General features: G+C 31.7%; 1 protein-coding gene across 1 annotated transcript in view; it reads left to right on the top strand.

Annotated features, from left to right (window-relative positions):
• Nucleotides 1–2,606: 2,606 nt before the first annotated feature.
• Nucleotides 2,607–22,966, top strand: part of LOC145323726 (uncharacterized) — a 59,256-nt gene continuing 38,896 nt past the window's right edge. The window contains exon 1 of the mRNA XM_080166210.1: nt 2,607–3,189. Coding sequence (XP_080022336.1) covers nt 3,159–3,189 — 31 coding nt within the window. The 5' untranslated portion in view covers nt 2,607–3,158. The remainder of the gene's footprint in view (nt 3,190–22,966) is intronic.

The following is a 22,966-nucleotide window of genomic DNA, read 5'->3' on the forward strand; positions in this document are numbered from 1 at the left end:
ATCATAGGCATGTCATACCTTTTATGATCACTTAGTTATAAAACTCAGGGCTCAGCAGCCGTGACTCAGCCATCTATAGGACGATCGAAAACCAATGTTTTAAAACTTTGAAAATCCACTGGACGTTAAAACCTGTTCCTAATGTGTGTTTCCGTCTATTTTATTAACATTATTTTATTACCTAAACAGATTTATATTCGGTGCTTACGCGCGAGTGCCGAGCCCTGATAAATATGTTATGCAAAGCAAATAGTAACTTAATTCAGAAGTACACATGTCTTATTTCTAGGTTAGAGATTTATAAGCTAACCTATTCTATAACTTAAAAATGACAGTCAGTCTATCTTTTTAATAGTTGGTCTTACTTAATTGCTAATTGAATGACTTCTGATATTCTACCGAAGAATCTATAGGCATTTCCCTCAAGAGGCACATAATTTGAATTTCATTTAAAAAATAAATATAAATTGGTCTGGGGAAGGTTTTATGCTATCAGATGTGAGTTTACAATTCATCCTCCTGCCCCCGTTTAAAAGGAAAGATATTTTATAAACAAAAAGGAAATGTTTACATGTTGTTCAGTTGATCTCTTTATAGTCTTGCAGAAGAGAAATCAAACAAAATTAGATAATTAGATAAATAAATTGTACATCTATAAATCTATCCTAGAATTATAAAGTAGAAAGCTTTTTGGTCTGTATCGAAGGGTCTCGCTAACCACTGAACCAATATGGATATTCTTCACAGGGTAGCTTCTAATAGTTCCTGGGAAGGTTTATAACTATTTTGGGGGAGGGTACCATACCCTCCCATGAGAAATTTCTCAGCTTTAAGGACCCCTAGAGGTTTTTAGAGGCGTAGCTGCTAGTTGTAAATGAAGTAATTACTTCATATGCAAATAGATAAGTTAAAAAAATTACAAACGTGTAAGTATTAATTATAGAGGAGCTATGCAGATTTATTTTATGGAAGATGATTTAGGTCCCTCCACAGATTATGACGTCATACGATAAAATAAACAATGAGAGGCCAGCATAAATTTTACAATTGGTCAACCACAGTGTATACTGGCATCTCATTGGCTATTCTATCGTTTGACGTCATAATCTGTGGAGGGACTTTAATCATCTTCTACTTTATGGTAGTCTAATTGAACAGACATCAAACAATTGTATAAATAAATTGTATATACATATAAGTCCATCTATTAATCCATATGTTAATGTGTATGATGACTATATACACAGAGGAGGCAATGGAAAAAGTAGGCGTGGATATATTGACAGGGTAAAATTTATGGTCAATTTAGGTTGCTAACATGGACCTCATTTATTGGTCAGTTATGTAGTTCATTCATTTAAAGGGAAGGGGATGGGGAGTATCGTTATTTTAGCCAGCTGCGGGTATTACTTTAATGGATTACATAATAATCTTGTTCAACATCAAGGTATTAATATATCTATTGACTAGGCGCATATCTACTCAATAGTGTTAATGCACATGTGTGTTTGTGTTTACCAAAATTATTACTTTAGAGTGTGACCACAAAACAGAAATTGTTTACATGCAAAAATAGCCAAACCAAAGAAATTAAACTATAAGATATCTTTTTATAATGTAAACCAATGGCTCGATTTTTAATTAGGGATTTTTTCATTACTTAATTTTTTTTTTAATATGAAAAGAAAGAAAGTTATGATAAGTTTAAAAGCTGCCAAATCTCTAAAAGGGTTTAAACTAACCAATCTCCCTAACTAAGCATGTCAAATAATCTGAAACCTGTCCTTTACTATTACAAAGCTTACCAGAAAAGCCCATCTATTTTAGATATATTAGTGGACATATAAACAAATACCATTCTATATTGAGAATTATTCAGATGTTTCTCTATGTATTCTTAAAGTCTCTAAAAGATCCAAACTGTTTTGTCTTTTAGGGAAGTTTATTATTATTCAAGGCATGTTTTAAATTTTGAACAATCTTCAGCTGCTTGTTCTTTAGAAGCTGCTTTATACACGCAGTGCAATCTCCAGCCACAGCTGTCAATAAAGCTGATGATTGTGGTTAAGCAGTCATAAAAAACAACAGCTTTTTAACATTCTTTAATAATCCAGAGTCGTCAGTTTGATTTTTTTCTCATAAATCCACAGCTGATAATTTGCTAAAATAAATTGTAGGGCGTAATAGTATAAACATCTTCCTTTATAAATCCGCCCATGTTGAAAAATTTTCCATCTGGAACACTTACACTTTTTAACCTTATTCTATCATTTTAAGAAATTTTATGAGGCTAAAAGCATTTTTTATAAGCAAATATATCAAATCTACTAATAAAGATTAAGTTGTATTTATATAAGTTTAATGAAATTTCATTTTTTACACCAGATTTTTAAGTTTTAAGATTGATTTTGAAATTTGCGGGGGCGTCCTCGCTCCCCCACCTCCCTTTGTCCCCCCGTCCCCCTTGTGACCAAAAGTATGAGTTTTAAGGACGTGGGGTAACCCCATGGTTTGGGCCAAAAATGGGGTGATGTTAGATGAATGGGGGAAAGATTTATGGGGGCGGGGGAAGGAGGGAATCTAAGAGGCAGATTTTTACAGATTTTAGTCCTGACTTGATAGTTGAATCGAATGGTCGTGTGCGTGTGAGTGTGTACACGCACGGACAGACCAACATATGATCGTATATCCACAGGTGTAAATTTAAGTGAAATCTAACGCAAGTGAATCACCATACGCACACATAACAACCAAACCAACCCCTTCTTTAAACGGTCACTAACCGCGTAACCCACCGCTTATAGTGATTTCAAAAGGGTTAAAAGAAATTTTACGGACTTCTAATCACATATAGACCATAATCATACATGCATACATGTATATGTGCTAAAAAGCTAATTTGCGTCTAATTTATATATCGCCAAAAACACAACCCCTTTTATACGCAGAAGCGTGCTGCCTTGGATGTAAATTGGACAATTTGCTGGGTATATAATTATATTACAAAGAAAAGCCGACGCTAGAAGAAAAACTTATGTGAGAACTTTTTAGTCCATGTGAGAACGTTTTCTAGAGAAGTGTATTTTTTTCTTACACAGAAGTGATTCAAATATTGATCGGGAAAAACACAAAAAAATTTAAAGACTTTTTTTATAACAATGACCATGTGTGAACAAAAAGTAGAACAAGGTAATTTTTAAATAAATTTATAGCATCGTTTTATATACATTTTTCCGCGGATAAGAAAATTATGAATTATAAGATTAGTTACAGTTTTGTTGTCCCTGGGGACTGAACCAATAAAACCTGGATTAAACTTTTATGCAATATGAAACGATGCATGATTTTTCAGTATGTTTTAATCCGGTAGAAATTTATTGGATTCGATGCCTTACCTAAATAAAATCTTTATTTTATTCTATATTTTTAAGGATAATAATTTCCACTGAATGAAAACCGGCTCGGAATAATAATATCTTGTTAGTGCAACTATAAACCTTTTTTTGAATTTACGTATCTGCGGTCAACTGTCAATTATACATAAGATAAATAAATCGCATTATATGATTTTGAAAATTATAAATAATGTATGTAATATTTATTGAATCTATTTTGCAAACTGGCAATTTTAATGATTTTTAGGTAAAATACGCCATAAATATATTTACTATTATTATGGAAAATGTTAGTTAAAGAATTTTATCTTATTATTAATAAATTAGGGTTAATTTATGATTTTTATTATAATTGTTTTTCCCTATTAAACTAGTACGTGTTAATTAAAAATAAATTGCAAAATAGATAAAACAAATTAAATGAAAAATGAAAAATGCCATTTCGTACCAAAATCTGTACACTTTCTAACCAATAATATGACCGGATTGTACATCCACTTTTTTCCTATTGGCTGATTTAAAGAGTATTATCTAGATTATATATATTAATTGGAATGATCTTGGATGCCTTTACAAAAAAACCACTTCTCCAACAATTTTAGTATATTTTTGTGGTGTTTGAATTGATGTAGAATATACGTGGATATTATATCAGCGGAAAATTATCATTTATTGGTCAAATCGTTTATCCAGTAGCAGTCATATCGTTAGTTTCAAAAACTAATTTACGGCTTCAAAATATTAAAATTGGTGCCAAATATTGCTAAATTCCCTAATTTTCATACTGGGGGTTAAACGTGTGAAAGAAAGGGGTTAAATAGGTATTTGATAAATATTGAAATAGCTATACATTTTCATACGGCCAGGATATCGTTGTAAATCACTAATTATCCCTTTCAAAAACTTAGCTAGACCGTTTAATTTTATTGGGCAATTTGAGTTTTTTAAAAAATATTGGATTTCTCAAATAAATTAGCATGTTCATATGATCACGGAACCTTCGCATATTACAAAAAAAATTTTCTAGCTAAAGTTTTTTTTTGTTGAAATATACATGAAAAAATTTAAATAGATATAAAATTTGTATAATAGATAAGATTTTTAACACTGAAAGGTTTTTTTACTTAATATTTACTTAATATGCACGTCATTATAAAGTATAAACATTGTTTACTGAAGCAAAATGTTGTCCAGATTAAATAGTGATTGTCAAAGAACCACTTAATCTTGTTTGACTTGTAATTTTACAGTTCGTATTTGTAAAGTAGCGGCACTGCAGAAAAAAAATTTATCTTCAGTTAAAATTTCCCTCCTTTTTATGAGGTTCTTATGATAATACTCCAAGGTAACTTAAGAAGGGGTCATCTTAAACGGGTCAACATATGGGAGAGGGAGAGGATTAAGAATAAAATGAGAGATAAAAAACAAGGATGATAACTTCCTTAAAAGCAAAATAGTAGTACAAACAAACATTAACACTTGTATTTTGTCTGTTGTTATAACTGAATAATCAGAATATAAATTTTTAAGTAAAAACAAAATTATAAGTGAATATTTGGAGTTGCTATGCTTTCTAAATTGTACAATAGAACAATACTAACATGCCTAAATTCTAAAAAATCTATCAGTTCCAGATGTACAGACGGAGCGGCCTTGATTATAGAAAAGCTTCGCTTTTAAAAATTGGTCCTTAAAAACACACTCTTACAAAGGTATATCTAACATTGTCTCACATAAAAGTTAATTTTTAAAAGCGAAGCTTTTCTATAATTAGGGTCGGTCCGTCCATACGTCCGTCCGTCACTCCGTACGTCCGTCCGTAACAGATAGCTTTTTTCGTTAATTTAGGCATGTTAGAACTGTCCTATCGATTTCAAACTTTGCATAGTGATTCCTGCAGTAATTAGGTAAGATTTAGAAAGCGTAGCAACTCTATAATCAATTTTGCATCGACTCATATACATTTAGAATCTGATTATTCAATTTTGACACTATATAAGTGTTAATGTCCGTTTGTCCTACCAGTTCAGCGCTTCGCTTTTATGGATGTTGTCATCCTTGTTGTTTCTATAAATGCTCATATTTAAACTTCCTATTGTATAGGATTATGGGGGGTGGGGTGTGTTCACAGGGTTTTTTAACCCCCCCCCCCCCCCCTCCCATATTCAATTGAATATGATTTACTTTACAAGGCATAGGAAAAAAACAAGCCGTTCTTATTTTCTCTGCTCCCTTCCTGAACTACAAATGAATTCTTAAGAGCAACTTTTTTTATGGGGGGGGGGGGGGGAGGGAGATTAGAATATAGAATTAGTTTTTTTCTTCGGCACCTCGGGGCCAAAAAAACTGGTTTTAATCTTATAATTGTACATTCTATATCCGCGGAAAGCCGTTTATAATACAATGAAAGAAATTATTGTCCATGTTTTACCTTTTACCTTTATTTTGGCAGAAAATAGTAGTAAATCATATTCAATTGGATATGGGGGGGGGGGGGCAACTCTGTTTAACTTTAGCCAAATAAAGGAAATCAGAGGGTTTATCAACAAGGATGACAACATCCATAAAAGCGAATCAGTAGTACAAACAAACAGTAACACTTGTAGATTGTCAGAACTGAATAATCAGAATAAAGTATAAACAGAATTATAAGTTAATATTATAAAGTTGTTCCACTTTCTTAATCTATCAGTTCTAGATGTACAGACGGACGGACGTGAAACCAACCCCAATTATAGAAAAGCTTTGTTTTTAACAGCAGTAGATATAATTAACACCCCTTCCCATAAATCTTTACAATAGGAACTTGATGTTTAAATATGAGCATATAAGCTTTATTGTTCATTGGTTCAGCGGTTAGTGAGATCCTTAGTTAGAGCATGACCTGGACCTTTCTAGGGAATAGGTAGAAAGCAATCAATTACAAATCTGCAAAATTAATCTTTTTTTAAAATAGAATCTGTTTGTTTTGTATTGATTCTCTGCTTGTAAAACTTATATAATAAGCTTTTTTTTAAAGCGAAGCTTTCTATGATTAGGATTAGGATTTGGATAGGGAAATGGGCGGAGATATGTTATATATAGAATCTGTACTTATACTTTTGTCTTTCCAACCCCTTCAGTATTCTCATGCAATAATTTTTGTATGCCTTAAAACAGCTATTTTTTTAGAAAAATAAAATATCATTTTGTATGTAATAAAATAGTAATAAAATGTTTAAAATAGTTGTACAGACATTCTGGTAACGATTATAGAGTTGTTACGCTTTCTAAATTTTAATTTTAATTTGAGCATTTATAAAAGTTATAAAAACAGAATGACAACATCCATGAAAGGGAAGCTCTGAAATAGTAGGACAAACAAACATTAACACCTGTAGAGTGTCAGAACTGAATAACATTATACATTGTTGTTCTAGGAATCTGTATTCCAAAAATCATATCATTCAGATAATTATAATGCATAAAAATTTGATGTTGAAAAACTTGAAAATCAACATGTTTGAAATGGACATACGGACATTCTGATAACGAAAAGAGCTAACTGTTACAGACGTACGGACCGACTCTTATAATAGAAAAGAAGTTGAGGTTTTGATTTGAGCAAGGGGTCGAACTTGAAACCTTACTTTTAATAAAGCAGAGCTTTTCTATGATTAGAGTCGGTATGTCCGTCAATTACGGTTAGGTATGTCCTTTAAACAGTATTCTGTATTTAACAATTTTACAAAAAAAAATGACGTATGATTTTGTCAAAAATAATACATTTATAAGTCCAAGGAAACGAATGAGAAAACGTGATTATAAAACGTTGGGTACCAGTATAATTTACACTTTACAGTCCATTCAATCCCTACTTGCCTTCCGGGTTTTTAAAAATGGACAAACAATGAAATAATATGAAATATATACATGGATATACTGAGAAAGAAAATTTGTAGTTAATTTAGCTTGCTAACACAGAACTCGTTTATTGTTCATTAGTTTATCTAGTAGAAGGGGAGTGGGTAGATTGGGGGGTGGGGGGTATGGTTATTTTAGCCAGCTATGAGTTTCACTTTATCAGAATACATGAAAATATGATGCAGCATCCAAGTAATAATATTTCCGTTGTAGTAGCGCCTCTAAAATGGAATGGACACACACACAAATAATCTATGATTCATACCCAGGAATCTGAGGGGATTAGAAAATGGACTTTGCATTGATGTACATCACCAAAAATTATAAATAAAAATCTATACAATATAAAACATTGGTTAAAAAGATTGGGCACTACAAGTTCGGACCCTACCAATCACAATTCAATTTTTTTAACCTACGAGTAAAAAAACTTATTAATAAAACTTTGAGTACTTGTGTCATTAATTATCAAATGTCCTTAACAGTGCAGTGGTCCTTTTTTGGGATAGTATCGACTTTAAAATGGATTTATAATTACTTAGACATTACATCAGATTTTCCTGTTCTATTAAAAAGTGAACTATTCGGCGGGCTAAAATTTATATCTCCCCCATTCCTCTTCTTTACCCCTTCCCTTCCATCCCGACCAACAAATGTGAGGGGATATTGCAACCTAAATTTTTCTCTTCTTGTAGTCGATATAAACCAATAAAATTGCATGTTGACAAGGATATTGATCAGAGATCTAAATTGATAAGACAATGGCCGATAAATTGATGTACATTAGATCTTTTCATGAAAATACTCTTTTTCGAATTTTAGTCTTCTGCTAACCTAAAAAGTTACTTTAGGAGCCTAGAAATACATGTACAAAATTTCAGCTCTCTATCTCTACTGGCGACCTAGCGCCAGGCATGTAAAATATCAACAGATAACGGTAGCACGGCGGTTTTAACAATATCTCAGCAATGTGCAGGTTTTAAGCTCTTCTGCATATTTCAATTTAAACACATAAGGGCAAAGATATATTATCCCAAAAATCTTTTGTCAAAGTCTACTCTACACCTAGCGCCAGTCAGTTTTCTAAAATCATGCATTTTATACCTGTGAAAATAGAAATCGCCAGCGCTAGGTGTAGAGTAGACTTTGACAAAAGATTTTTGGGATATTATATCTTTGGCCTTATGTGTTTAAGTTGAAATATGCAGAACACCTAATTTCCTCTTCCAAGCCATTCTCTAGGCATTTTAATTTTTTTTTATGAAATAACGGGATTTCAAAACTGCCCTTTGAAAAGGCCTAAAAAATATCTTTTTTTGTCACTTTTTTCACTGCTTATAGTTACAACTTATTAAGATATTATGCTCAGTTAAAAAAAATCGGCGCCTCCAGCACCAAAACCGGCAAAAACTGGCAGTTAAACTTCTGTGCCCCTACTTGCCCCCTTCTTCAGCCAACAGTAGTTATCTCAAGAAGTAAAAGAGATATCAACACACAGAAAGAAAGCTTTTTAAATAAAACTGAACTAAGTAACTATTACACATTTAATTTTGGGACTTTCCTTCTAGGGGCTTGTGGAGCAATAGACCCACCAAAACACTAATAATATGAGTTCTGAGCTTATTTTTAAAGATATCAACCTGATTTTTTTGAAATCTTTTGTTACCATAATTGAACTCAGTAACATTTACAGATTTCATTTTGGGACTCTCCTTCTAGGGGCTTGTTTGGCAAAAGACCCCCAAAAACTAAAAATGTGAGTTCTGGACTTATTTTTAAATATGTCAACCTAATTTTTTTTGAGAAAACTTTTTTCATATAACCTGATTTTTTTAAAGGAATTTTTTTTAATAAAACTGAACTCAGTAATGATTACACATTTCATTTTTGGACTTTCCTTTGAGGGGCTTGTGCAGCAAAAGACCCCCCAAAACACAAAAAATATGAGTTCTGAGCTGGTATTTAAAGGTATCAACCTGATTTTTTTAAAGGAAACTTTTTTAACATAACAAAACTCAGCAGGGGCGTCCAAGCTTTTTTTTGGGGGGGGGGGGAGGGCGCACCCCCAAATTAGTTTGGGGGCGGGGCAGGGCTGTGCAAAACCCGGGTTTTTCAAAAAATACCCTGGGGTCGTGGAAAATAGGGGTTTTACCCGGGTTTTAGGGGTTTCTTGGTTTTTTTTTGGGGTATTTTGGGTTTTTATAGTTTTTATACTGTAAAAGCTTGAATAACATATTATATATAATTATATAATATGTAATAGACGATTCTTTCTATGGCGCAGCGAGTTTCATAGTATTTTCACAGTAGCTTTTCTCTTATTTCTACCCCTGCGGGGCAATCATTACCCCTTAACTAACCTAACTTAAAATAACCTATTAATAGCTACTATAAAAATACAAAGAAAACCACTGTGTCATGAAACCAATTAGGTCCATTCTTTAAATATTTAGAAACAGGCTAGGACATAAGAAAGATGAAAAGTTGGCTGCTATTTACAGGAAAAACAAAAAAATGCAAAAATCTAAAGATCCTAAAACTGTACGTGCTTTTCTTGCTGGTATATCTCTTCCTGAGCCCGTGACAATGGCAAAATCAAGCACAGCAGTCTATTCCTTTGTTAAATACATGCAAGGGGTCAATGAAAAACATTTTTTTTATATATAAACAATGAAAAATAAACTTATTTTTGAAACAATTTTACTTTTTTTAATAAAACCCCAAAAACCTAAAACCCCTTGGGTTTTTTAAGGTGGGTTAAAGGGCAAAAAACCTGGGTGGGTTTTGGGGTGGGTTTTTTATCTGCCAACCCTGGGGCGGTGGGGTAATCCCCACTTTACCCCCCCTCTTGGACGTCTATCAAACTCAGTAATGTTTACAGATTTCATTTTAGGATTTTCCTTCTAGGGGCTAGTTGGGCAAAAGACCCCCAAAAACAAAAATATGAGTTCTGAGCTTATTTTTAAAGATATCAACCTGATTTTTTAAAAGAAATTTTTTTATAATAAAACTGAACTCAGTAATGATTACACACTTCATTTTTGGACTTTCCTTTGAGGGGCTTGTGGAGCAAAAGACCCCCCAAAACACAAAAAAAAGAGTTCTGAGCTGATATTTAAAGATATCAAACTGATTTTTTTCAAGAAAATTTTTTTAACATAACCAAACTCAGCAGGGGCGTCCAAGCTTTTTTTTTTGAGGGGGAGGGTAAAATTTGCTTGGGGGGGGGGGGGTAATTACCCCCCTAAAACCTGTTGGCTGGGGCAAATTTACCTTCCAAAATTTTTAAAGAAAATTTTTAAAATAAAACTGAACTCAGTAATGATTACACATTTCATTTTGAGACTTTCCTTTGAGGGGCTTGTGGAGCAAAAGACCCCCCAAAACACCAAAAATATGAGTTCTGAGCTGGTATTTAAAGATATCAACCTGATTTTTTTAAAGGAAACTTTTTTAACATAACCAAACTCAGCAGGGGCGTCCAAGCTTTTTTTTTTTGGGGGGGGGGGCGCACCCCCAAATTAGTTTGGGGGGGGGGGGGTAATCCCACTTTACCCCCGCTCTTGGACGTCTATGAAACTCAGTAATGTTTACAGATTTCATTTTGTGACTTTCCTTCTAGAGGCTTGTTTGGCAAAAGACCCCCAAAAACTAAAAATATGAGTTCTGGACTTATTTTTAAAGATATCAACCATTTGGGAGGGGGTATTTTAGGAGGGGTAAACAATTTTGAATACCCCCTAAAAATAAAAAATACTAAATTTTTAATAAAATTTAAATAACCCCTCCCAAAAAAAAAAAAATTACCCTGGGGGCAAATTTTGTTTACCAACAGATTTCAGGGGGGGTAATTACCCCCCCCCCCCCCCCCACCAAGCAAATTTTACCCCCCCCCCAAAAAAAAAAAAAAGCTTGGACGCCCCTGCTGAGTTTGGTTATGTTAAAAAAATTTTCTTTAAAAAATCAGTTTGATATCTTTAAATATCAGCTCAGAACGCATATTTTTTGTGTTTTGGGGGGTCTTTTGCTGCACAAGCCCCTCAAAGGAAAATCCCAAAATAAAATGTGTAATCATCAGTTTTATTTAAAACATTTTCTTTAAAAAAATCAGGTTGATATCTTTAAAAATAAGCTCCGAACTCATATTTTTTTGTGTTTTGGGGGGTCTTTTGCTCCACTAGCACCTGGAAGGAAAGTCCCAAAATGAAATCTGTCTAGGTTGCTGAGTTTGGTTATGAGAAAAAAGTTTTCTCAACAAAAATTAGGTTGATATCTTTAAAAATAAGTCCAGAACTCATATTTTTTGTTTTTGGGGGTCTTTTGCCAAACAAGCCCCTAGAAGGAAAGTCCCAAAATGAAATCTGTAAATGTTACTGAGTTCAATTATGGTAACAAAAGATTTCAAAAAAAATCAGGTTGATATCTTTAAAAATAAGCTCAGAACTCATATTATTAGTGTTTTGGTAGGTCTTTTGCTCCACAAGCCCCTAGAAAGAAAGTCCCAAAATTAAATGTGTAATAGTTACTTAGTTCAGTTTTATTTAAAAAGCTTTCTTTCTGTGTGTTGATATCTCTTTTACTTCTTGAGATAACTACTGTTTACTGAAGAAGGGGGCAAGTAGGGGCACAGAAGTTTAACTGCCAGTTTTTGCCGGTTTTGGTGCTGGAGGCGCCGATTTTTTTTAACTGAGCATAATATCTTAATAAGTTGTAACTATAAGCAGTGAAAAAAGTGACAAAAAAAGATATTTTTTGGGCCTTTTCAAAGGGCAGTTTTGAAATCCCGTTATTTCATCAAAAAAATTAAAATGCCTAGAGAATGGCTTGGAAGATGAATTCAGGTGTTCTGCATATTTCAACTTAAACACATAAGGCCAAAGATATAATATCCCAAAAATCTTTTGTCAAAGTCTACTCTACACCAAGCGCTGGCGATTTCTATTTTCACAGGTATAAAATGCATAATTTTAGAAAACTGACTGGCGCTAGGTGTAGAGTAGACTTTGACAAAAGATTTTTGGGATAATATACCTTTGTCCTTATGTATTTAAATTGAAATATGCAGAAGAGCTTAAAACCTGCACATTGCTGAGATATTGTTAAAACCGCCGTGCTACCGTTATCTGTTGATTTTTTACATGCCTGGCGCTAGGTCGCCAGTAGAGATAGAGAGCTGAAATTTTGTACATGTATTTCTAGGCTCCTAAAGTAACTTTTTAGGTTAGCAGAAGACTAAAATTCGAAAAAGAGTATTTTCATGAAAAGATCTAATGTACATCGCTAATATTAATACACAAATTTACCCTTTTTTTACTACTATAGTGGTTGAAACGTTGGACACCCAACTTAATGAACAAACCAATCAAAATTCAAAACTTAATAAAAGTCCCCAAATTTGTAAAGCCAACGAATATATGATTAGTGAGATGAACAGCCCATTGTCCCCTCCCTCCCTGGATATTGATAGAGCTATATTATAAAATACTTATGTTGCATGTTGCAGTTGTTTACTCAGCTGGGCCCAGGAAGGGAACTTTGATGATAAACAAAAATACCCCTCATTAGATTACAATTTAAGTTTAAAATGTCTGGACACTTAACTTTATTGTGTTTTAAATTGTCACATAATCTTTAAGCAACGATCACAGAGTTGATAAATACATTTTATACCCAAAGTTTTTAAGCTAAGTACTCAGATTTCATACATTTTCAACCCCCCCCCCCCCCCCCATAAAATAGGGTTAAAATCATATCGATCCAAAGAAACAATAAGTTATAAAGACATCCTGTTACTTTTTTTTACAAGAAATACTGGTTAACTTCAAGCGTAGTTTGTAGTATATTTAGAATTGAAAACAAAACCATATGTTAAAAATAACCTCCCATTAAAAAAAAATATTTACCCTCCCCCCCCCCCAAAAAAAAAAAAATAAGCTTGGATGCCCCTGGTACATCCCCAGTAATGATAAACAAAATTACCCCATATGTAGATTAAGATTATTGGTTGAAAAGTGTGGACACTGATAGTCTTAAACCAACCAATGAAAATACAATAAAAGTACCCAAAGTTTTGCGCCAACCAATAAAATAAAGTAATTTTAAAACTTTGGGTACCAATTTAATTTATCGTCTAATACACCCTCCTCCCTGGGGACAGTAAAGAATTTCTATTATGATCTTTATGTAAGAAAGTTAAAAAATATTGAGAGGGTTTTACCTATTAGAAGCTAACCTGTAAAGTTCAGCTAGATCAAAACAGACGCACACATTCAACGGCAAAATTTGTGCTGTGTTGTTATTTTTGTTTTTTTTTGGGTCAGTAGCTTAAAAAATATCTGAACTTGTATCCTATTATATGTATACTAGCAGCTACGCCCCTAGCATCTAGAGGCTCTTTATTCGAAGGGGCAAAAAAAGAACTAAATAATAGCTTAAAACCATCGTAAACCTTAAATATGAAAATATAACAGCATAAAACCATCACAAAAATTATGTGAAGCTTACCTAGAATAGAGAACCCAATCTGTTTAGCAGTTATTGAAATCTAAAGCTTAAGACAAAAAACTCCAACTTCTTTATATAATAGGATGTTATTTTTTTCTAAGTAAAAGATCCCTCCCCTCCCCCTATTATGATGTATGATATATGATGAATGATCATCGGTCAACTTTTGCTAAAAGAGATGGGGGGGGGGGGGGAGTTCAGTATAGGTAAAGTGAAAGTTAAATCCTAAAGGGTATTATTTTCTTCCATCCAAAGTTGTAAGTCAAATATAAATATGAAGGGGGGGGGGTGAGGAATATTTTTAAGGTTTATTTGTATTTTCAATTTTGTTTGAACAATATGAAATAAACCTATTATTTATTACAGCTAATTTGTTATTTAACAATCTCCGCTAACCCACCCAACTCGAACTCTCATTGGTCTGTTTGTTTCGTGTCGTCCGACAGATTTTGCGCTCTCCTTGGTTAGGCTCGGAATTGGAAAAGTTAAAGCTAAGAAGATGTCTTTATTTATATTACTAGTAAGTAGTAAAGAGGAGGGAGGGGACTCGAGTATTATTATTATAAAGTCTTCTCCTGTATTTATTTAAATGTATGATTTATGGGGATTACCCACGGAATATGGGGGGGGGGGGGGTGGTAAGTAACTGGTAACATGATATTACGGTCAGCCAAGGTGTTCGTACAGAAATGTTGTAAGAATTATTCTTTAGAAAATTCAAGCTATATTTTAAATTTGAGAACTTAAGTAACTGATATAGATATTATATTAATTATTATAAAAAAAAATTTTGTTTGGTATATTAGATAAATAAATAGCTATTTCTGATCATTGATACATCAAAGTCAAGCAATATTTTGAAAAATTAAGTATCACATATAGATATTATAAAAAAACCTTTGGTTGGTATATTAGCTACTTCTGAATCTGATGCATCATTGTAACCCCCCCCCCCCCCACGCCAGAATTCATTAACAATATATGTGCACCTGTTTCTCTACTTTGTGTGTGACTCACGTATAAGATATTTTAAGAAATATGATTGGGGGGGGGGGGGGTTACATAACATTTTTAAAAAATAATACATAATTAATAAATCTACAAAATCCTATTTCTTTATTTGAACTGACAAACACAACAGAACATAAAGTAACTGGCAAAGTCAAAAGATAAATTAGCAATAACAACTTTGGAGACTTTTTTTCTTTAATTGTGATTGGTTGGTTTATTAAGCATGAAATGCTGCCAAAATGGAAATAAAAAAACAAGCGAAATTAGCAATAAGAACTAAGATTAACTATCTTGATAATCTGGCTACGAGATTGCGTGATGCTATAAAAAAAAACTATTCACCAAACCTCTATTATTCAAGTCATAAAATTCTACTGAGGTCATAAACCTTATTCGTATGTTAATATTTTCCGGAATTTTTATGATTTTCTGACAATGTTTGACCGTAAAGATATTTGAACATATGTAGTACTTTACAAATACATCCCAAATCTAGCATAAGTTGACCCCTTCTCTCCGTATGAAAATGTTAACAGAGGTGTGAAGTCTCAATTTCCGGTCGTTTGAATATATCGGGGAATTTGTATATTTTTAGGGTTATTTTAGTATTTTGAAAATATTGAAAACAGTAACATTTCTCTACGAAATCACCCATCGTTTACGATTTTGAGTATGTTTTGAAAAATACTATAAACTAAAACTATCATTGTCCAGTAGTAGGGGATAAGATGGGATAAAGGAGGGGGGGGAGGTAGTTATTTTAGCCCGCTACAAATTTTACTTTATAAGAAAACATGAAAAATATCTGGTGTAAAATGCAAGTAATATTAAATCCATTGTTGTTTGTTATAATTCTTTATCAAAAACTTGTAAAATTGTTTATTTTACCGGCTGAATGCCTTCCTAACAAGATAAAAGTAGCAAATTGACATGTTAAAGTTTTATCTATTTAAAATGTTGGATCATTATTCATTATTTATTTTAGATTTGGTCACAAGGGACACGTGAATATTTATGATAACAGTGCCTGCGCCCTTAGACCATCCCAAAAGAAGAAAGATTAAAACATATTGATTTATTTGACCCGAACTAAAAAATAAATTCAATTAATAGACTAAAACCTGCATTTTAAAACTCTGCTCCTCTGAGAAATTTGATAAAGAAAATATGTTTTGTCAATAAATCTTAGTATACGACAATTTGATTATGGTAAAACTTTATTTTAAGCAACAGATGACCAGAAATTATAGTCTGTTAACAACAACAAAAAATATTTAGTAACCTTTCTCGGTCAGTACAGAAACGGAAACATTCTAGTAATAGAGTAGCTACGCTTCTATTAAAATTGACTTTTGAATATCATCCATATAGATTAATATCACAAAACTCAACATTTAACAAAAACATCATCATCTGGAAAGGAGGAGACATTGGACTGAAAATTTTCCTTGTTTTTATGATTGATCATAACTCTTTCATTATTTATCCTAAAAACTTTTGGACCATTTATAAATCTTGATTTGTTGTTTAAAAAGTTACCAAACCCATTTACGGATATTTTTTATTCTACAAAAGAGGCCATTTTATTTTTCGGAGATTTCTTCCATTAAAATTCCTGGATTTCTTTCATATTGACAAATAAACAAGGACAATTATTGCATTAATTACGCAGATAAACTTTTTAATGGCTTTAAACTAGGTTAGGTTAAATAAAGGTAAAAGAGGTTTAAAATTTAAAATTTCTGTGGTCCTAACATATGTTTGAATTAAAGTACCGAAAATTTCTTCAATTAATCATTGTTTGTCCTGTTCTACTATTTTCTTTTCAAAATACATATCCCTGCCAATCCAATCGCTATGAATGGGCATTAGGTAGCTCTTGTAGTTTGAAATACCAAATGTTTTTTGCTTTTATTATACATCAACAATAAGTTGATTTTTAAATTAGCTTCATTCATAAAGTTATCATATAATGTTGTAGATTATGGAACAGTAAGATAGATAATCTCTAACCATTTTTATATAAGACATGATTATAAAAGTTGTAAAAAAGATTTTTTGTTAACTTGATTTTTAAAAAGTATTTGCTTTTGATTACAGCTTCTGTACATATAAATTCGGTTCAACCATAAAATAAATATTATATAACAAACCTTTTACGTCTGTCTGGGTTATAAAAAGTTAAAACTAAAGAAATACCTAAATATAAAAATTTATATGTATCAATATGTTTTCAACACCTAAATTTGCAGCGCTAATTATGGAAATAATTATCCTTCTCTGGACGAAATTGTCCTTGCTTAAAAATTATAAGTCATTCTCAAAACACCCTTTTAAATGTCTTTTATTAATTGTCAATTTGTGTTTTTGTTCAGATATAATTTTTACCAATTAATAACTATCAAATCCAGAGTAATTGAGAAAGGGATCTTCAGGGGTAAGAAAATGGATGATAATTTGATATACATATAACCCCAATGAAGCTAAACATAATTACCCCTTCTCTAGATTAAAATTATTAATTGAAAAGATTGAAACCAACAAATCAATATTTTAAAAAAGTACCCAAAGTTTTTGAGCCAACAAATAAGAAAACTTGGTCAAAATAAAACATTAGGTATTAAAGTTATTTACAGTCCAATGTCCCATACCTTCCTTGAAAGGTATGTTCTGTACTTAAGTCTGTATTTAACATACCAAATTAAATTTGAAAGCGGAATAGTAATTCATAATACAGAAAATAAGTTTTAACTAAAATAGTCGAGTTATAGCAAGATCATTATAAGTAAAGGTGTGTCCTACAATAAAAAGTCTAAAACCATCTTTTGAATCTTCCCTATCATGGAGAACTTAATCAGTTGTTTGGTAAGAGATATCTTTATCGACAGACAAAAAATCTTACTACTTTATTCTATAGGATATGAGAAGCTTCGATACTTTGCTTTAGCATATGTAACAATATCAAATTAAATCTAAAATTTGTAATTGTTTTTACTGTTTTACTTTTTTCTTGTTTTAAAACTACTCAATTTAAGATTAAACAAGTATGCTTATATCCTTAAGTAATACAGCACTAACAAACTACTAACTAAAACTATTTTAATTTACTGGTACCCAAAGTCTAGTGAACATGTTTTCTGATTCGCTTACAAAAAAAATGTTTCTTTTATTACATCTTGATTGGGTGGTCAACCAAAAATCTACAGAAGTGATAATTTTCTTAATTGTAGTTTAAATTATATTGTCTTATCCCTTAAGGTCCCTGAAATGTCATTTAAAAGGACGTATATCCATACCATGTCTATAGAGTAGCTATGCTCAAAGAAATTTTATTCAGCTTGGTGTAAAAGAATACCCTACTGTTTTTTAAGTTCTAAACTAAACTTAAATATTGTTTTTATAATACAGCAAAAGTAAATCAACAAAAAATGGTCAAATAAACATTAACAATTTAATGAAGAAACATTATCATGTCTAATCGCCCGAGAAATTACCAGATACAAATTTGGCGGCATAATAGCTAACTTAGTTTTATATAATAATTATTGCTACACTTAGTTTCATGTTTTATTTTTAGAGGATTTTTAATGCATTAAGATACTAACATGTATAAACTAAAGATTAAAGCAATCCAAACGGATGGACACATACCAAAGATGCATAAAAGCTACCCTATTACCTGGACATAAATTGGTTGTTTCCTAAAAACACTGCTAAAATTTGGTCTCAATTCAAAAAGAAATAAAAGCAAGTATTTTTTCGCATCAAAGCTCAAAGCTGAAATTTACTACATAAAGTTTTTTTAGAGTTTTAACTTTTAAGCTAAATTATTTCTTAAAATTATAGGAAAAAAGACTATTTGAATATAAGAGTCGCAGCAACATAATGATATTTTGGAAAAACTGTAAGAATTGATATTTCTTAAATTTTCTGACATTAGAACAGAACTTAGATATAAATTATGTACACACCGGAAACCAAGGATAACTTATATAAACAATGTTTTCTGTAACATCCAACAGACAACCAACAATTTGATTAAGATCATTATCTGGACATCCTAACTTTGACTAGTTAAAAGTTGTGCCCGTTTTTAGACAAAGACTCTTAACAAGGATGATTCGCGCCAGACATAGCAGCAGTAGTTACCATATTAAACATTCTTAAGATGACGTTTTGTGGTATAAAAATGAACATTTGTTAATAAAAATAAAGCAATTTGAAAACATTTACATATTTACAGTAATATAAAAACAATATAAGAATTTTTACATTGTTTTGTGGTCTAAAATAACAGCAGAAAATGGATAAATAATCGAAATTTCAATTATTTTTATCGTTGAAAATATGAATTTGCATATTTTTAAATAATAAGAAAATATACATGGATATAATAGAATAAGACAATGGCCGATAATTTAATGTACATCCTCAATGATGATACACAAAATTACCTCTTCTGTGATTCCAATTAGTGGATGAAACCTTTGGACACTCAACTTAATGAACAAACCAATCAAAATTCAACAAAATTCTCCCAAGGCTAGAATTAGAAAATGATAGGTGTTATAAGGCTTTGGGGACTAGTGTAATAAACAGCCCAATGTCCCCTTCCTTCATAAAACATCTTTTTTTCATTCCTTGGTACTTTTAAGGAGGTTTAAATGCAAATTTTAGCTTGTTTAGTTTGATATATTGTGCTCTTAAACAAATTATACAACAACATTTTTTAGTAGTGCAGCTACTCTAAATTTGTATTTTATGGTGCAGTCTGCTGGTCTGTATTGTACCAGACGCTTCTGTAGACAATTTTCGTTTACTGAGTGAGAGGGAAAAGCATAAATTCTGAAATATTTAAATTTTTAAATTTTGATATCAAAATTCACTAGTTTCTTAAGACAAAATATAAGAAGATTGATTTATTGTTTACTGTCTCTTCCATTCTGCTATATGTAGAGTCTATGCTACTATTGGTTTTTATCATTCTTGTTTCTTTAAATTTTACCCGGTTGATTTACATTTTAAAAATTTTACAAAGAGGTACTTTCATACATGATAAACAATATATTTAGACAATAAGCATATTTTAGTACGTTTTTTGCTAATTTGCCCAGTTTTTTTTTGGTTTAGCGTAGCTATTCTATAGATAATTAGGATAAAAATAACACGTCATTCTAAATCAAAAAACTTTGCTTTACAAAAAATTACCTTATTATGATAAATAAAATTACGAAATTATTGGAGAAAAAGTTTGAAGCATATGATTGCGGAAGGGGGGTTTAGGTAAGTGTCCACACCTTCCATAAAATTAAAATTAGAAAGGCCCGCATATTTTTCACCTAAGTAAGAAATACACCCCCACGAGGAAACCCTGAGCACACCACTGATTGGGACCCTGAGAGATCGAGTTTATAAAACTTTGGTTAAGTATTGTTTACAGTCCAATGTCCCCTCCCTCCCTGCATTTATAAGAAACTTAACTCTTAGTTATCTTATCCATTTAAGAAAGGGAGGAGGGAGAGGGACACCACCCATGAAAAGAAATGTTGATATGACATAAGACACAATTTTATCTTATATCTTAATGTTACTCTTTGACAAAATGTTATTTATTGTTTGCAGTTAGGCAGCTGAAAATTTCTTTAATATCTTAATAAGCTAATTATTACTAATATTGCAATATATGTAGATTTATATTGTTTTATCCAGACAGCTTTATGAGGATATTAAGATATAAAATTGTAAGATTAAAACCTTTTTTTGTTAGCCCAGAGGGCCGAAGGCCCGGCCTAGCCAAGCTGGTATTGATTTACTAATTTTTATTTTAATAATCGCGGAGAATTGTCTTAAATACGATAATATACATGTATTCTTAAAGAATGACTGAAAACCGGTTCTAGTTTTAATCGGTTTCGAGAAGGAAATAGTTTCATTCACCCTACTAGTTAACCCATAGATAACCCTTTAATAAATATTCTAGTGTGAAGTACAATGTAACAAAAATAAATTGTCATTCATTGGTCAATTCGTTAAAGGGAATGGGGTAGATCGTTATTTTAGCCCGCTACAAACTAGACTTTATTATTAAACATGATTATCTGGTGTAAGATCCAAATAGTAATAAATCTATTGATTATTCTATATTTAGAAGATTCGATACTTATAGTTGCTGTAGTCCTTGTTTATTTAATTTTTAGCTAACTAATTACATTGCTAAAACACTCATATTATATAATAACGGGCCTTAAAAGTTAGTATGACAGTAAATTTCTTGTCTAGACTAGCTTAAAACTATGCTGTAATTACATGTTTATCAATAAATTTTGGAACCACCCTATAGGATGGTTTACATGAGATCAATGGGTTAATAGTTTTAACACGAGTAGCCACAGGAGCCAGTCAAAGTTTCTCTTCGATAATCCGGGATAGTGCAATGAAAAATCCAGAGAAAGAGGGTTCATTGGGCCGTTTATTTCACCATTGCCCAAACGCTTTCTTCTTCGTTGGCTTAACAACTTTTGGGGACTTTCCTTGAATTTTGATGGGTTTGTTCATTAGGTTGAGTGTTCAAACGTTACAACGACCAATTTCAATCTACAGAAGGGGTATTTTTGTGTATCTTCATGAAAATCATTTTATAGGCCATTGTCTTATCCCTTTAGATCCCTCGAAAAATCTAGGAATCTTAAGAGATAAGACAAAGGACGATAAATCATATATTTTTTAGATTAAAAGCTTCTTTATTAGGTTGAGTCATACACAGAAAATATTTGTGAATATTTCTCTAAACTTAAAATCTATAACTGATGACATGATCGATGTGTCCGTCGTCCTTGTTATTGTTCAGTTTTTGTGTGATTTTTTATGGATATTGTCATCCTTGTTTAAATCATATCAAATTTATCTTTTAACTAAAAATAAAAAAAAGATATAAAATAAACAAAAAAATGATGATAAAATCATATATTCTAGATAAGTAGTAAGATAAATCATTAAAATAAACTTGTTTTTTTTTTATTTTAATAAACTAATATTTTTATTTTATTTTTAGGTATGTCATAAAACTATCAGAAAAATATAGCAGTTTAAAAAAAAGATAGGAACCTTGTAAAAGTGTCTGACTCTGATTATCACGTAGAAAATTAGCCAATGAGGGGCCAGTATACACTGTAATTGACCAATAGTAAATTTTATAGTGGCCTCTCATTGGCTAATTTTTTTTACGTCATAATCAGTGTCAGACACTATTACTAGGTTCAAAGATAAAGGTAAAAATTTGGATTTTAGAGTTTTGAGCAGAGAACACCCCCCCCCCCTCCAGTTTTTACATTTAAAAAGATTTTATTTTTGTTTATTTTTTGTTTCTTTTTTTATTCATTTAGGTCTTGTTAGGTTAGGTTTAATCGGATACGGGGTAGCCCCGCAGGGATAGAGAAACTATTTTGCATTGTAGATATCATTTAAAAGGCTAAGTTAAGGAAAATCTAATGTAACATAACTAGGTTAGATTGTAATTAATTAGAAATATAATTGTGCAACTTTTTTGTCCTTTTTAAAAGCGAAGCTTTTCTATAATTAGGGTCGGTCCGTCCGTCCGTCCGTCCGTACGTCCGTCCGTCCGTCCGTCCGTCCGAGATAGATAGCTTTTATTCGTTATTTTAGGCATGTTAGAATTGTCCTATCGATTTCAAACTTTGCATGATGATTCCTGTAGTAGTTAGGTAGGATTTAGAAAGCGTAGCAACTCTATAATCATTACCAGAATGTCCGTACGTCCATTTTAAACATGTTGATTTTTCTACTTTTTTAAAAGCAAATTTTTATGTGAACTAATTATCCGTTTGATCTGATTTTTGGTATATTGATTCCTGTGACAACAAAGAACAATATTATAAGCGAAGCAACTCTATAATCAAGTCCTAAAAATGTAAGTATGTCCATAAACATTATCCTGTATCAAGCAGTTTTTCAACAAATTTACATACAATTTTGCGTCGACTCTTATACTTTTATATTCTGATTATTCAGTTCAGACACTATACAGGTGTTAATGTCCGTTTGTCCTACCGTGCTTCGCTTTTATGGATGTTGTCATCCTTGGTTTTCCATATTTAGGAAGCTTTATTATATAGTTCTCGGGATAGTTTTAGGTC

This window comes from Acartia tonsa, chromosome 7 (genome assembly GCF_053477335.1).
Source record: "Acartia tonsa isolate MP-2025a chromosome 7, ASM5347733v1, whole genome shotgun sequence".
NCBI lineage: Eukaryota > Metazoa > Arthropoda > Copepoda > Calanoida > Acartiidae > Acartia > Acartia tonsa.